The following is a 16253-nucleotide window of genomic DNA, read 5'->3' as shown; positions in this document are numbered from 1 at the left end:
ATCTGAGCTATATAAGGAACACCTAAATTGGGTTCAGTTGCCCAGTAGCTTCTAAATGTTGGCAAAATATGGTACCCCTTTACCAGGTTCATACCAAGAAATGCCTTGATTTCATCCTCATTTGTGCCGAATGTGTTGCCTGATTGTTCTGCATACTGAATACTTTCAGTAATTAGTATATCATGCACCAAATCTTTTAGGACGATAGTGGGAGAAAAATTTTCAAAAAGCTATGGCATTTCACGATTTTCACTGACACTAAACAAAAGCACTTTCACAAATTCATGATTCATGTTATCACTGAACTGTCTTGGTTGGTAAGTTATGGACCATTTAAATTCTGGTAAATCTGGAAGGGAATCAGGTACCTCAGCATTTGTTTCTGATGTTTCGTCTGTATGCTTTCGTTTGCTAGGTGGGCTACATATTTCTTTTTCAGGATCTTCTATAATAACACGTTCTCTTTCATCTTCCGTATCTCCTCCAAGAAAAATTTTATCTTCTTCATCCAGTAACAGATTATCTTCGTCATCACTACTGCAAGCCTCCAAAATGAGCACAACACTTTCATCAGTGATGAAAAATTCTCTTTTTCTGGAGCACATGACCTAAAAGCAGATTTGAAATTATACCAGTACAAATTTTTTCTGCTTATTTAATAAAATGAAAGATAATATATTTTCAACCGAGTTTTAAATACCACTCTGCATGTGGTGTTTTTTTTAAATGTAATAGTAATGATTTCATGACACTCAAAAACAAGTACACAAATTACCATTGTGGTACATTGGGACAACAATCTCCCAAAGAATGAAAATAAAGATTTCCACTGATGAAATACATTTATTTTCTAAATGAATGGTCTAAAGTAAAAGAGAAACTTAATTGAATATACTTTCAAGCTTTGACAGTAAGGCAGAGAACACAATAAACACACAATAAGTGAATAAATTTGTGTGTCTGCTCGAAGTGAGAACCACCAACAATAACCAACGACTAATGGTAGTTACAGTAATTGTTGCCACCAAAGATGTAAGATATTAAAGAAAACAAATATCACTGCTTCAAGTAGAGCATCTGCAGCACATCAACTGTGATTACAGTCCAATTAGTAAGGTGATTTATATGTGGCAGAAATGTGTCCCATGTGCGTGAAAGGGTTAAAGGAATATATAATATATAGATGGGTTATACAAGGGAGACATAATTGAAGACAGTATTATAGAAAGATAAGAGGGTGCAAATAAATATGAGATAGGAGGTGTGGCACTGTGAGACAGGGTACTGTATGACCTAAGTCCAAGCAAGGATCCTGGAATAGATGACATTCCTTTATGAATATTTAGATCCTTGGGAGAGCCATCCATGACAAAACTACTCCACCTGATTGGAAGCTGTGTGAAACAGGCAAAATACCGTCAGACTTTGAAAAGACTGTAATAATTCTAATTCCAAAGAAGGTAGGTGCTGCCAGGTGTGAATATTACCTAACAGTTAGTTTGATATGTTGTAGCTGCAAAGTACTGACATGAATTATTTAATGACGAGAAACAAATCTCAGTAAAATTCAGTCTGGATTCCAGAGAAATGTAGGAACACTCAAGGCAGTATTGTTTCAAGAGTATAGGATGAAGAGAGAGAAATCTAAAGTATAGCATTTGTAGATCTAGAGAAAGATAGACACTGCTGATTGGAATGGACTTTTTAACATTCTATAGATAGCAGGAGGAAAAATGGGGAGCACAAATGTGTATAAAATTCATAAAGAAGTCAGGCTGATGTTGTAAGAATGAAGGACATGAAAGGGAAACAGTACTGATAATTGAGGAGGGAGTGAAACAGGAGTGTAGCATATCTCCGATGTTACTCAGTCGACACACTGAGCGAACAGTAAACAAAACTGAAGGAGAGAGTGGGAAGAGGATTAAATTTCAGAGAGAAGAAATAAAAATGTAAGGTTTGCCAATGGCATTGTAATTATGACAGAAACAGACTTTCAGAGACATGTTGAACAAAGAGAAGTTGAACAAAATGTGTAACATCTTGAAAAGAGGTTATAAGATGAGTATTAAAAAGAATTGAAATGCGAGTAATAGAGTATAGTAAAATTAAATCAGGTGGTGCTAAGGAAATTCAGTATGGAGATAATACAATAAAAGTAATGGACATGATTTTGTTATTTGGGCACCAAATTTCTGAAAGAGTTCTGTTCGATAGGGCAGGGTTATTATAAAACTGTAAATGAAAATTGAACCCTTAAATGCAGCAACTGTTTGGATGCCCAATTGATATATCATATAAAATGGAGAAATTTGCCAGAGAAAATACTAACCCATATGCGCATTTTTTGAGTTATTACATGCTATATGTTTGGTTCAGTTCAAAGAGAACATGAGTACAATAAAACAAAATAACTTATATGGTAGACAGTGGTTTCTAGTGATGAACAAAAGGAACCGTGTTTCGTACATTTGAAAACACAACAGATAACATGATTAGACCAGTCCTTACTAAAATGAGGTTTATAACTGAAAAGATTTTAAGAGGGACTTTTTTTTTGTTCTTGTTTTACAAGGCAATACAAACTCTCTCTCTCTCTCTCTCTCTCTCTCTCTCTCTCTCTCTCTCTCTCTCTCTATAGAGTTGAAGAATTATGTGGATATTTCCAAAGTTTGAAAATGGCACACTCCACTGTAAAGTGAATGACTCATTCTAGAAACAGTCTCATAAGCTGTAGTTAACATAGTTCTCTGCAGTATCCTTTCTTCCAGAAGTGCTAGTCCAACAAGGTGTGGAAGAGAGCTTCTGTGAAGTATGGAAAATAGGAAAGTGGTACTAGCAGAACTAAAACTGTGAGGCCATATTGTGAATCATGGCTGTCGGTAAGAGCATTGTGCATGAAAACTAAGGTTCTGTGTTCACTTTCTGGCCTGGCACACAGTTTTAATATGTTAGGAAGTTTTCAAAACAGAACACATTCTACTATAGTGTGGAAGCTTCATTGTGGCTCCATGTGGCTTTTCATGTATGATGTTGTTGTGTGTAGAAAAGTTAAAGAATTGTACAAAAATGCAGGAAAATCTGCAGAAGATTGATACGTGGCACAGGTTTTGACATTTAATGCACAATATGCATAAATAGGCAAATAGACTCTTTATTGTTTTGTTTACATGATTGATACTGATCTCTCCAGTTTATTTGTTGTTATAAATTTGTTTTCTGTTACAGATGATTGGGTAGCTTATATTAGTCAGTTTTCATCCTGTTTATTTTTAACAAACTGATTTCATGTAAGCTTGGAGATATATAATGCTCAGAACTTGTTACTCTCATTGCTGTTTTTGGATTGAGATTTATCCACTATGTTTTCCCATATTCATATAGTATTTTGTTATCATCTAAAATATAGTGAAAAATAGACAACACAGTTTTTTCAAGTACTTCATTTTATTGTGCAGGATACATAGAAGAAGACCAGTTTTATCTTGATTGGGCACATCTGCAGCCATTGTTGAGCTTCCATGCTGGCACTTTAGCAGTGGTTAGTGTGGGTTTGCTGTTTGCTCTGGTGATGCCCTTAGCTGGACTCATCCTCTGTTGCTGTCGATGTTGCCGTTCTTCACGACGCCCCCGAACTGAAAAGCACAGAGATGGATGCCGGCGTTTATTATATGGTACATTGTTGGCAGCTGTTGCAACAATAATATTGTAAGTTTATCAAAACACTTGTTTTGTATTATTTTGTGAGTGATAAATGTAAATTATAGGTATTAACATAAATGTAGCCCTATGAAAACTGGTTTAGTGTGTGAAAATTAATGAGCATTGTGTCATATTGATCTTATTTCAAAAGTAGTAATCAAACCCTGTGTCATTTAATATAATAAAGCCCAACATTATCTTTTCTTTTTACAAAAGAGCACTTAATCATTTCTCAAAACTGAAAGGGATTGAAACTGGACTTCAGATAACAAAACTCACTTTTTGAAAACAGTAGTTTCTAAAATAAAAACAAACATTGGTATAAAGGAAGAAAGTTATAAAGGGAATTGATGGTAGTGGAGGGAGGGCAAAGGAAGCAAATGTAGTATTGTCATTCTTTTATTGTGTATCATACCACACACATGTAATTCATTGTTTTCAGGACAGGATTTCACAGCATGTAGACTGTACCGGTAGGTTGGTATGTATAGTACATTGACCATTGGCATGATTATAATTTGCATAAAGAGATGCATTTTTATTGCTGCAGCAGAAGTTGCATGTGACTTACTTGCTTGTTAACTACATTTACTGTAATATTCTCTCATTCTTAGTAACGTGGTAGTAAACAGGTGAAAAATACAGAAGCTATACTTAGTAGCTTGGCAAAATGTGTGTTTTCATGGTATACCTGAAGAAACTGATATTGAGCACTTAATGTAATTATATTGTGGAGAGAAACCTTACAACAATGATCATAATTTTCCAGACATATGTCTGTGCTTGATTTTCATCTGTGAAGAGCAGTATGTCATCTTAGTTATTGGCAATTATAAATTTAAAATCATAAATGTAGTGTAGTAGTTCACTGTCAGCCATGCAGTGGATGTTAGTTATTTACATAATAAAATGAAACATCATATTGACGTTATTTTGTTATATGGCAACCAGTTTTGGTGACTCAGTGCACTATCTTCTGGCTGGTATGCATGAAGAGTAATGATAGTATCATCAACTTATGAATTGTGCAAATACAAAGATAGATTAAAAACAGAATAAGAATAAAGAACCATACTGTGTAAGTGAATTTATAGTAATCATTTGAGAAAAACCAACAGATACATCCATTGTCACATACACATTGTGCAAATGTACTATTTATTAATAAAATCATTAATTAAATATTCCACAATTAGAAATTGGTTAGGTAGGTGACACATTAAACTGCAAAATCCTGAAATAACCTACCAGTCTACAAAAATTGCTGTAGAAAATGATAGATATATAAAAGGAACAACTACTACTTCAGAACTAAATAAGCCACAGACAAATGCATCTATGTGCAAGTAGTCCTTGCAAAAGGATGTAATCAACAGTTATCTAAGTGTCAATGTAGGTAAAGCAATCAAAATGACAGTAGACATATATATCTATATCTCTTGTTGAAGTTATAAAATGCAGAGATGAAAATTGTACATGGGTATATTTATGTCATATGCATAAAATGAATGTCCAAGAACACATAATGAAGCCAAATGTAGAAAACCACCTATGTCCTGCAATACACAGACTATACAAAACCCAAGATAATGTTCTGGATGAACAACATACACACATCCATGTGCAGGTAGCCTGTTCAAAAGAACAGCATCAATAAAATCTAAATGTCAGTATTGGTAAAGCTATCTAAACGACAATATAAACATATAAATAATGTCATGTCAAAGCTGTGTCATGACAAAGTATAAACATGTTGAGGTGCAAATTGTAGAGGGGTATCTTTATGCCATATGTTTAAAATGGATGTCAAAAATTTATCAAAAGGACCAAATGTGGGATACGACCTCTGTCATGAAATGTACAGAATATGGAAAAAACCTGTACTACTCAAGGTGAACAACATTCAAGTGTGAATACATCCATATATCGTGTACTGCCATAAAGCAAATAGAAAATGAGAACTACTGTCTAACCCGTGTATGTGTCAAAAAATAATAATATAGATCTACATTACATGGCATTAAGGTTGCAAGGCTAACTAGAGTATAGACAGATGACTGAAGGTGAGTACCCCGTACACTTTACCCTATATCCGATCCAGTACTCACTAGAAGGCATACCCGGACCATTTATGTCATACCATACCGAAAAGTAGTACTAGTCTGTGAGGATGCAGTACCACATAGTGGACGCCTTATCAGTATCTACCTGTACAGTAACGAAAAATATTTGAATAGAACACCACATGAAAATTTCACCACAGGTATTCGATCAAATTCTTTGAGTATTCGCTGACTCATATATTTGGACGTTCCATTTTGAATGTTTCTCGAGTCAGTTGGTGGTTCATGGTTGCAAACACATCATCGTTGTTACAGGTACTTGTTATGTTTTCATTTAATGATAGTTATTTGCATTGTACCTTCTGGTACTCATTGTTTTTTTATGTCATTTTAAATGGTACTCTGTTGAAGCCACTTCGTATACATTGGCCTCTCATGGGACCATGTATATGATTAGTGTTCACCCCCTCAGCATTAGCTAAGATGAGTTCCTCTGTGCTTTCAGTGGTGTTGTGCGTATTTTGTATATGCTTGTATGGGAAGGGAAGGGTTTTCTGTATTGATGTATACTTTCTTGATAAAGTGTCATATTAGTTAGGGTTTCTCCTGTGTTCTCATATCAGAGGTGCATCATTTATGGTGGTGGGGTGTTGTGTTGTCTGTTACACTTTGTCTTATGATTCTGCAGTTACACTCTTTTCTCCCTCCACAACCCCTTCCCTTCCCCGCCATCTGTCCTTTTCCTGTTATTTATAAGCAACAGATCACATTTCCTTTTATAACTGTTATAGCATGGACTGTGTACATGCCTCTAATGCAGTCTTATTGGTAATTGATTGTTTCATGTTACAATTATTACTGGACTTATTTTGGGTTACCTGATCATGCTTGGTGTCATCCACGATATACGGATTGTAGCATATTGTGGAGTGTTCTCTGGATAAAGATCTGTGCTGACACGTGTATTGTCATCATTGGCCTTTTGTCACATGCTTGGTGGTAGAACTTCGTGTTAGCCTAACAATTTCACTGCATATTGTCAAATGTGTCTCTCTTTTTGATGTGCAGTTATTTTAGTCATGTGCCACACATTTAGTTTCTGCAGCATGGGTTTGCATTTATCCTCACTTGGGTTCCACTGCACGTGACATACGGCATTGCCAATGGTTTTGTTTGAAGTATCTATAGTCGACTCATGGATTACTATCATGCATTCGTAGTTTTACAGTAAAGAGTGACACTGGAATAACTAATGATTTGTTACTGGTGTGTAGTGTGCCCTTCTCACTATTTTATTAATAATGTGGTTATCTGTTAGACAACATGTGTGTCTTTCATATGAGATTTTCTTTTACATGAATGTAATGGATTTTGGTTTTAATTTGTTTAAAATGATTAAGTGTGTATTGGTTTGCAATATATTTTTTCATAGGTATATCCTACTCTAAATTTCATTTTAAAATTTTATTTTGTTTGTTGCAGAGTATCTACCTTAACATTCTTCTGACTGTTCTCTATCTTGACTTGTCTACTGATGTGTAACCATAATGCCTGTAACATTTATTGAATTTGTAGTATGTAACTGTCTGGGCCTTTTCCTGGTTGCACAGGTCATATTGAGTTTAGTATAAGTGGTTATTTTACACCATTACACCACTTGCAACACTGTTCAGTTATGTGTGTGGGTTCCATACAGATATTCCATGTTTTTCTTTTATGGCATGAATATTTTCTTCACATGTCCAGGCCATATCTGACCATATTTGGTACAGGATTTATGGTTAGGTCATGTTTATTTTATTTCTGTTGCCCGCTTTGTTTAGATACAACTCGTTAATCAACTCTTACATACTGTTATGGAGAATGCAGTATTTTGTGTGTGTCCAATATGTATGGTTAACTTCTCATGTGGTTTACCATTCAGATATTTTTCTGTTACTTGATGGGTAGATACTAATGAGATATCCTTTATGTTGTGCTGCATCGTCACAGACTAGTACCAATTTTTGGTACGGTATGATGTAGGTGGCCTGGGTGTGTCTGGTAGTGGGTAGAGGGTAGCCACCTTAACACTCGTCTGTCTGTTGTCTAGTTAGCCTTGCAACCTTAATGACTGTGACATTTGCTGAAGGTACATGTATTACTGGCTGGATTTTTACCTGGGTACTCAAGTTCTGCAGAGGGTGTTGTAAGTGGCTGTCTTACACCATTACACCTTTTTTTGATATTACAAGTTGTACATGCTGGTTTCATACCAATTCTCCGTGTGTTATTTTATGAGACAAGTTTTACCTTCCAACATTGAGGCCATATTTCATCGTATTCGATTCTGGGTATATGGATAGATCATATTTATTTCTGGTGTTTTTGGGTATTGTGGTTGTTGATTGCTTTGTCTGGATAGAGTCAGTGGATTACATACACATTAACAGGTATAATAAGATTGTCATTGGCATCTAATTCTTTGGTACAACATTGGATACATATTAAGTTCTTTCACCTTTGATAACTTATGATATAATCTAAGAATAGTAGTTGTTATCATATTATGTGGATGTATGTATTGATTTTTGCCTTTGAAGTGTTCTAATAAATAATTTTGGTGCCAGATGGAATATTATGATCTCTGTAGAAAAAGAAGATATGTTAAAGATGGTCCTGTTTTGTCAGTCTTTTTTACCTTTTTAGTGTTGAATGAAGCTTGGGCAAATTGGAGTATGTCCATTCATTACTTAATAATAGCCATTCAAGTGAAGGTATTGATGTACACAGCTATTATTATTGTCCTGTGGCACCTTTTACTGTAAAGAAGATGTAGAAGTTTAGCTTTTCTTTGAGGCTGTAAAAGGAGGTAACTGAAAATGGATTAATTCCTGGCTGGCTTGGACTATGTCAAAATGGCTGCATGTGCAGTATGTAAAAATTAAGCAAGTACAGTTCTCACCCTTTTCAAGGGCTTGCAGTCTTTTGACTTTCAGGTTATGCAGCAAAATGTAAGCACCCAAAGATTTAGCCTCAACAATTGCTTTTTCAAACCATTGTTTTTACTGTGCATGTTTGAACCATTGTCATAGACCTGCCCCCCTTAAATTATTGTTTCCAAATTATTTTTTGATAGCTCTCTTGTAATAACCAAAGTTAGACAGGTGCCAGTAGCATCAAAAATAGCACAAAAAGCTAAGAAGTGCTCTCTTATTTCCAAGTGTTGTAAGTGTTGAATTTAACAACTCTAATAACAACACTAATTTGTTCCACATGTGAATTGGGATTACAGTCAATTATAATTGAAAAATATTTATTAGTTCAGCGTAAATTTGAATTGTGACTTTGGATTAGGGTTGCCAATAAAGAAATTATGTCGTTTTGAATTTTGTCTCGGAGATAGGTTGCCATATTCATGAGAGTTCTATCATTCATCACGTGCTTTATGTGTTCAGAAATACTTGGATCGAAGGTTCCTAACATTTCAGTGCATTTCAGAAAATTGCCATTGTACTTGTCATATAATTTCCTGCTCTTTCCATGAAATGCAATGTGATCAAAAGTATCTGGACACACCCCAAAAGATATGTTTTTCATATTTGGTGCATTGTGCTGCCAGGTATTCCATATCAGCGACCTCAGTAGTCATCAGACATCATGAGAGAGTAGAATGGGGCACTCTGCAGAACTCACGGACATTGAATTTGGTCAGGTGGTTGGGTATCGCTTGTGTCATACGTGTGTTCATGAGATTCCCATGCACCTAAACGTCTCTAGGTCCACTGTTTCCAATGTGATAGTGAAGTGGAAATGTGATGGGGGACACACAGCACAAAAGCATACAGGTTGACCAAATCTGTTGACCGACAGAGACTGCCAACAGTTGAAGAGGGTCGTAATGTGTAATAGGCAAACATCTATCTAGACCACCACACATGAATTCCAAACTGCATCAGGATCCACTGCAAGTTCTATGGCAGTTAGGCAGGAGGTAAGTAAACTTGGATTTCATAGTCGAGTGGCCACTGATAAGCCACACAACACACCAGTAAATGCCAAATGACGCCCTGCTTGGTGTAAGGAGCATAAACATTGGACAATTGAACAGTGGAAACACGTTGTGTGGAGTGGCGAATCACGGTGCACAATGTGGCGATCTGATGGCAGGGTGTGGGTATGGCGAATGCCCGGTGAACGTCATCTGCCAGCGTGTGTAGTGCCAACAGTAAAATTCAGAGGCAGGGGTGTTATGGTGTGGTTGTGTTTTCCATGGAGGGGGCTTGCACCCCTTGTTGTTTGCATGGCACATTCACAGCACAGGCCTACATTGAAGTTTTAAGTACCTTCTTGCCTCCCACTGTTGAAGAGCAATTTGGGGATGGCGATTGCATCTTTCAACATGATAGAGTACCTGTTCATAATGCATGGCCTTTGGCGGAGTGGTTACACGACAATAACATCCCTGTAACGGAGTGGCCTGCAGAGAGGCCTGGCCTAAATCCTATAGAATACCTTTGGGCTGCCATTCCCCAAGAAACCTCCCAGCAACTGATTGAATGTCTGCCTGTGAGAGTGGAAGCTGACATCAAGGCTAAGGGCGGGCCCACACCATATTGAATTCCAGCATTACCGATTGAGGGCGCCACGAACTTGTAAGTCGTTTTCAGCCAGGTATCCATATACTTTTGATCACATAGTGTATATAATCCCTTTAATAACATTTTACCAGCACTCATTTTCAGATTCTACAAGTTTTTGATGCCCTCTGTCAACAGTTGTGTTGTTTTTTAAAGACTTATTCAGCTCAATCCATTTTTTACAATTACTGAAATACACAAAACTTTTCTTGTGTCTTTTTGACTATAAAGTTAAGTGCTGCCAGTCACTGATTTTCTTTGAAAATTTGTTTTGTTTTGTTTTGTTTTGTAAAACTTACAACATAAGCAGAAAACAGAATTTTTCGAATCTGAAGAGAGCTATTTTTTGCGATGCTTCTCATCGTTTTCTAAATGTCTTTCATAACAATAAGTTGAAAATCTTAGATTTGAAGCGTCTTGTGGATAATAATCCTTTATGATTTGTTTTTTTTTTTTTTTTCCTGTCAAATACCGTACCACCTTTAGAAATACTTTGTATTGGTCTTGATGTCCTTGGAGACAGTGGTCTTGTAGGTGACATTTGTATGCTTATACAATCAGCAGACATCATGTCAGCAGTGTTGACTTCTAACTTATTTTGGCCAGTAGTCAGGAAATCTGCAGTATTAATAAACAGTTTTTCTCTTTACCTTTTAAATAAGTCATTGTGCTGAAATTGAAGTTGATAGAATGAGAAAAATGGCACAAAATATTCTGGTATAATTTGCAAAAATGTCACTCTAGCTCTTACTTGAAATTTAATATTGCTGTGTAAATTGAGGGCCAGATGTATTATTAAAGACTATTTTAAGAAAGTCAAAGAAAACAGAAAGTCACAACCACACATGGGCACATGTGTGTGACAGACTACCGTTGATATAGTGGCAAAGGTGCTGAACTCACATTTATGTGACCTGGGTTTAATCCCCAGACCTGTCACCAAATTTGAGTTTTCTGTGGTTTTCCCTACCATTTTCAGCAAATGTAAGAATAAGTCAGTGAGAAAGCTACACACATCCCTTTCTCTTCCAACAAACAGAACTTTTGCTTCTAATGACCTCAGATGTTGACTGCACGTGAAACTTCCTGCCTTCCCTCCTTTCTTTGATATGCATGTAATGGATAGTTCCTGTCATACTCCTCTAAAACTTCTAACAATTCAGCTGTGAGAAATTAGCTCTCAGCATGAAACAGAGCATTGTTGCTCTCTAGAATGACTCTGGGCCCTCAAGGGAATCGGGTCGGATATACAAGTTTGCATTTGCAGTTGGGGAACATAAATCGTTATACCTCTTAAAGTTCTATATAAAGGAACATTGGTGTAAATATTCAGGGTTCTAAGGTTTCAAATTTAAAATATAAAAAAAATTAGCTAATAAATACTAAGTATAAAAAATCTATTCCTCTTTAGGTACCATATTCTCAAAAAATATAAAAGTTATTTTTATGAAACTTTGCATGTGGTTTTAATGGTACACCCCTGCGAAGTGTGGGATGAATTGTGTGGTTAGCTCAAAGAGTTCATATTTATTATTTTATTTATAAATAAATATATATGAAAATTTTGTACTGTTTTTCTCTCACAAGTGCCTTATAACACACAAAGTAAGAACTTTGGTAGTAAGCATTAAAATATGCAATAAGATGTACAGGCTAGCTTATAAGCAATAAAGTGTATTACTAATTCTTTAAATTCAGTTTAAATCTTGTAGGCATAAAGCTTTCACACATAATTTTTTTTGTTGCTTTGCAGATGTCAATTTGAGTAATTTTGAGAATTAAAATGCCCTTGTACACAAAGGGAACAATGGTTTAAAGCTTTAATCATAAAGTGCACAAATGTAAGAAGCAGATTTATCCTTAACGTGTACTGTAAGCACATGGAAAGTTGGCTATTACATCAGGGGAGAGGTGGTATGCAGAGGTACAGTAGTTAAGCCTCTATGGGGGAAGAGCACGTAGAAGCATTCTCTCTTGTAGCAAAGAATGTGAAATTAAATTAAGGCTGTCGTACAACTCAATAAGTAGTAGAAAAATGGCCACTATGATTGCTGAGGTTGGTAACAATCAGAAACTGAAAATAGTGGACTTGAAGTGATCCAAATGAGACTGACATGCGGAGCCAGTTTGATGTTATTTTGCAGCCTCTTGTAATAATTAAAGTGCCTCTTCCCCTCCCCCCCCCCAACCCCCTCCACTTCCCCCCCACACACACTTACACAAAACTATATAGTTTTTTATGTGTGTTATCATTTCTCAAAGATGTCTTAGTTTCAAGTATCTCATTGTCTTACTCACCTCACTACATGAAATGGAATTGAAATGTTTGTAGTGTGATGCATTTTGACTTATCCAAAATTATTATGTGCATTAAGATAAAACAATATCACCTGAGAAATATGTAAGGACACGATGCTGAAGTGACTGAAGTAAGTAATACATCCAATAATGAATTTGCATAGGGAAGTGGGTGACATTTGGTGGCAAATTTCATTGTTTCATTTGATTCTTGATAAATTTGAGAAAGAGTTTTGAGACCATTAAGAATGCTTTTGATAATTTACTTCATGAAAGTTTTGATTGTAACATTACATAGGAAATTCAGCTTGTTGAAATGCAATAGCACAAAAGACTGACACACTACCACTGTGATAATAATTGTAGCAGATCTTCATTATTTCTAAAGAAATATGCAGTTGTGCCCTTCATACAAAGATCTAACTGCTGTGTAGAATGTGTATTTTCAAAAAATGAATTTTAGATTATGTGGTGTGATGGATACTCTGAACTTTATGAAACCAGAATTTCTAATTCAATTTAGTTTAGAACTCTCCTCTTCAAAATTTTGCAAGTACATTAAAGATACCTGCCATTGTGATTATCATAGTGGAATGTTGTACATTACAAAAATACTACTTATTCAGTGAGGGAGTGAATGGGTAGGATTTTTGCAAGGAAAATTGCTCCGGCTAATGACTGCTAAACATTTGAGGCTGTTGTGGAGTGTGGGAACATGAGAGGGTGAATGATTTGTCCTAGGTTACTAGATACATTTTGTCAGACTCTTATACAATGCTGACATACGGCACAGTGGACTAGAGGCTATAGTACAAATTGGAAAGCATTTTACAGATCAGTCATATTCAGGAGTTTTACTTATGACGTATTAATTTATTTCTCAGTTGTCATACAAACAATGCAACTTCACCATACTGCTATAACGCTGCAACTGTCTGATCTATGAAGTTGTTGGCAGTTGAAAATTTAAGACAGTAGGCTAATTTTTCCCAACATGTGCCTATTTGAACTAGGAGGCTGAAGCTCGTATTCCCCTAGAAAAGCAACACTATGCAATTCACCATAAAGCCATTCTATAAATAAGTAAATAACTAACCAATCGTATACTACATACAATAGTAAACTAATAAGCATGATGTATTTTCCCTGTTTTCAATAGGACAAAAAGGTCTCACCAGTACTGTACATACAATAAAACTGTAATTACCCTTTTTTCTATGTTAATTGAGAAAAATCACACTAGGATGCCTATAATATCAGCAGAAGCAAATCGTTGGTTTTTGAGTTTTTAGTTGTCTAAATGTTTGTCTGCACATGACCACAAGAAAACTATTAAACCAAAACTGAAGAAGGCATGGCTTCAATACTAACCTCAGAAACATTCTTTGTTTAATCAAGTTTTGGTTTTGCAATCTGAGATCTAAAATAAGCAGCACATGAGAAACACATTCCATCAAAAGTGGCTTTCTTGTAACAAAATATCACAAATTAAGTCATATGTAAATATGTATCACCAAAACCTTGCCATGTTCCAACCACACTTTTTAATTTGAAACCAAAAAGCTACCAAACCAAAGTGAAACTCATGGGCATATAACTCACCCTACCCTGATTGTTATATTTGATTGTGTTCTTCAAAATTGCCAAAAACAATAAAGGACAAGTAAAAATACAATCTCTTAACATTACAAGAACACTAAGAGACCCGTCTTAACAGTGTGCTTGTATTTGCACTGGATTGGTTGAGAGAGTTGGAGAGAGAGCCCACCAACATTTTGTGACCATGATTAAATCTAAACAACACATCTAGATTAACATGTAACTGGCTAAACGTTTACCACTATTTAGTTTTTTGATGTCCTCACAATATTCAGATCTGGTTTATTATTCCCAAAGGATTCAGAAAATTGTTTGGAAGTATATGTTTAAGTTTTATAATAGTTACTAATTTTTATTGAGTTTCTGTCTCTTTCCTCATCTCTGTTTATTTCCCTTATACAATTTTAATGGCCTGATAATTTCTTTTTGTTATTTTCATTGCACATTTTCAGTGATCGGTACTAAACTACAATTCAGTTACACTTATTTCTGGTTTAGTCAATCCAGTGGTGGCTGTATTTATACAGAGGATGCCTGATGCTTCTTCACTCACACACCACTTTTCTGATTAGTATGATCTGATTGTTGTGTGTGGCTGTTAAAGCAGTGCGCATTGTAAATATGCGAAACAGATGACCAGTGGCTCCAGAATTGGAACTTCCGGAACCCCATGCCGGTTGCTCTGAAACTCATGATAGTGTCCGTTTTTATTCTACTCATTGCATTAGGGCCTACATTACAAAGGTGTTCATTTAATTTTATTTTCCTTGTTACATTTACCCTCATTTGTGGATGATTGTCTAAATTCATGTCACTAGCATTCTAAGATGCATGATCACAAATCAATGTTACTGTAGTGTACAATTTATACCACAACAGCTGATCAGAGCAAGATGCATACATCCATGATTTTTCACCACTGGAAGACAAACAAGAAAGATGTCCCAATGAATGGATGATCATCATCTCCTGTCTCTCACTGAAAGAAATGAGGAATGAATTGTCACTTTAGTCACAAACTCCTGCTTCTGATTTCAGTTTTCTCTTTTTTGCACCTAACTAAATTAAAGTGACGACCATGGCTTGTTTTTCTGAGGGTAAGTGATATGACATATGCTGTAATCACTTTGGGATAATAGTATTAAAAAATAAAATAAAAAAGACAAGGATTCCTTCATGTGTCAGTAAAGGTGGCACAAGAGATTGCTGGGGGTGAAGGGCATAACTAGATGGGCACCTGAAACCTATAAGTAAAGACATGCTTGATGAGATGCTGATGTAATCCAGGCTCAGCAATGTCAAACCATATTGGAGCACTGCTCGACATGAAGCTTGACTTGCACTGATAGACTGCTGTGGTATAGATTTCACACAGAAATAACACAGACTTACGTACATGTATTATAAATATATTCCTATTCAGATGCTACAATCATTACTAGCAAGGAACGCAACACGACAATGTTGCAATTAATTTTGCCACAGAAGTGGGGTGCTACAACTGGTAGGTCTGTGGCATTGCCAGCAATGACAAAAAAAAGGTCAGTCAATGTGATATGGTCTGTAAGGAACTGATATGCAATGCAACTGAACTACAGGCCCATTGGACAATTATACTTCCGCCAGTATATGTGTGTGTATTGAAATATTGCATTTTGCTCATCTTCATATCATATATACATTTTGCTTGATAATGCCCCTACGTGAATTATGCCATTTCTAAATTTATCATTTGATTAAAAGGCACTAAAAGTTTTACATAGCCATAGCTGGGGTGCCTCATGGAGTCCCTGCATATTTGGTGCCTGCATCTACCCCATGCGTTGGCGGCGTGCCCCTGGCAACTTTCCCTACTACAGAAACCATGTGTATGGGGGCGATTCAGTTTTTAAAAATAGAGATGCATTCACACTAGCAGCATCCAGAACTCCATTAAAAAAACTGGAGTGACCGTTTTCATATTATTGAGGAG

The 16253-nt window shown here is 35.9% G+C and overlaps 1 protein-coding gene across 18 annotated transcripts in view; it reads left to right on the top strand.

The window, feature by feature from the left end:
• Positions 1-16253, top strand: part of LOC126334787 (prominin-like protein) — a 503842-nt gene that overhangs the window by 247921 nt on the left and 239668 nt on the right. For all 18 annotated transcript variants that reach the window (XM_049997400.1, XM_049997403.1, XM_049997401.1 and 15 more), the window contains one exon: positions 3459-3708. In XM_049997400.1, coding sequence (XP_049853357.1) covers positions 3459-3708 — 250 coding nt within the window. The remainder of the gene's footprint in view (positions 1-3458; positions 3709-16253) is intronic.

The sequence above is a fragment of the Schistocerca gregaria genome, chromosome 2 (assembly GCF_023897955.1).
Source record: "Schistocerca gregaria isolate iqSchGreg1 chromosome 2, iqSchGreg1.2, whole genome shotgun sequence".
In the NCBI taxonomy this organism is placed as follows: Eukaryota; Metazoa; Arthropoda; class Insecta; order Orthoptera; family Acrididae; genus Schistocerca; species Schistocerca gregaria.
The sequence above is the reverse complement of the archived record's forward strand: the minus strand, read 5'-3'. Positions and strand labels throughout refer to the sequence as shown.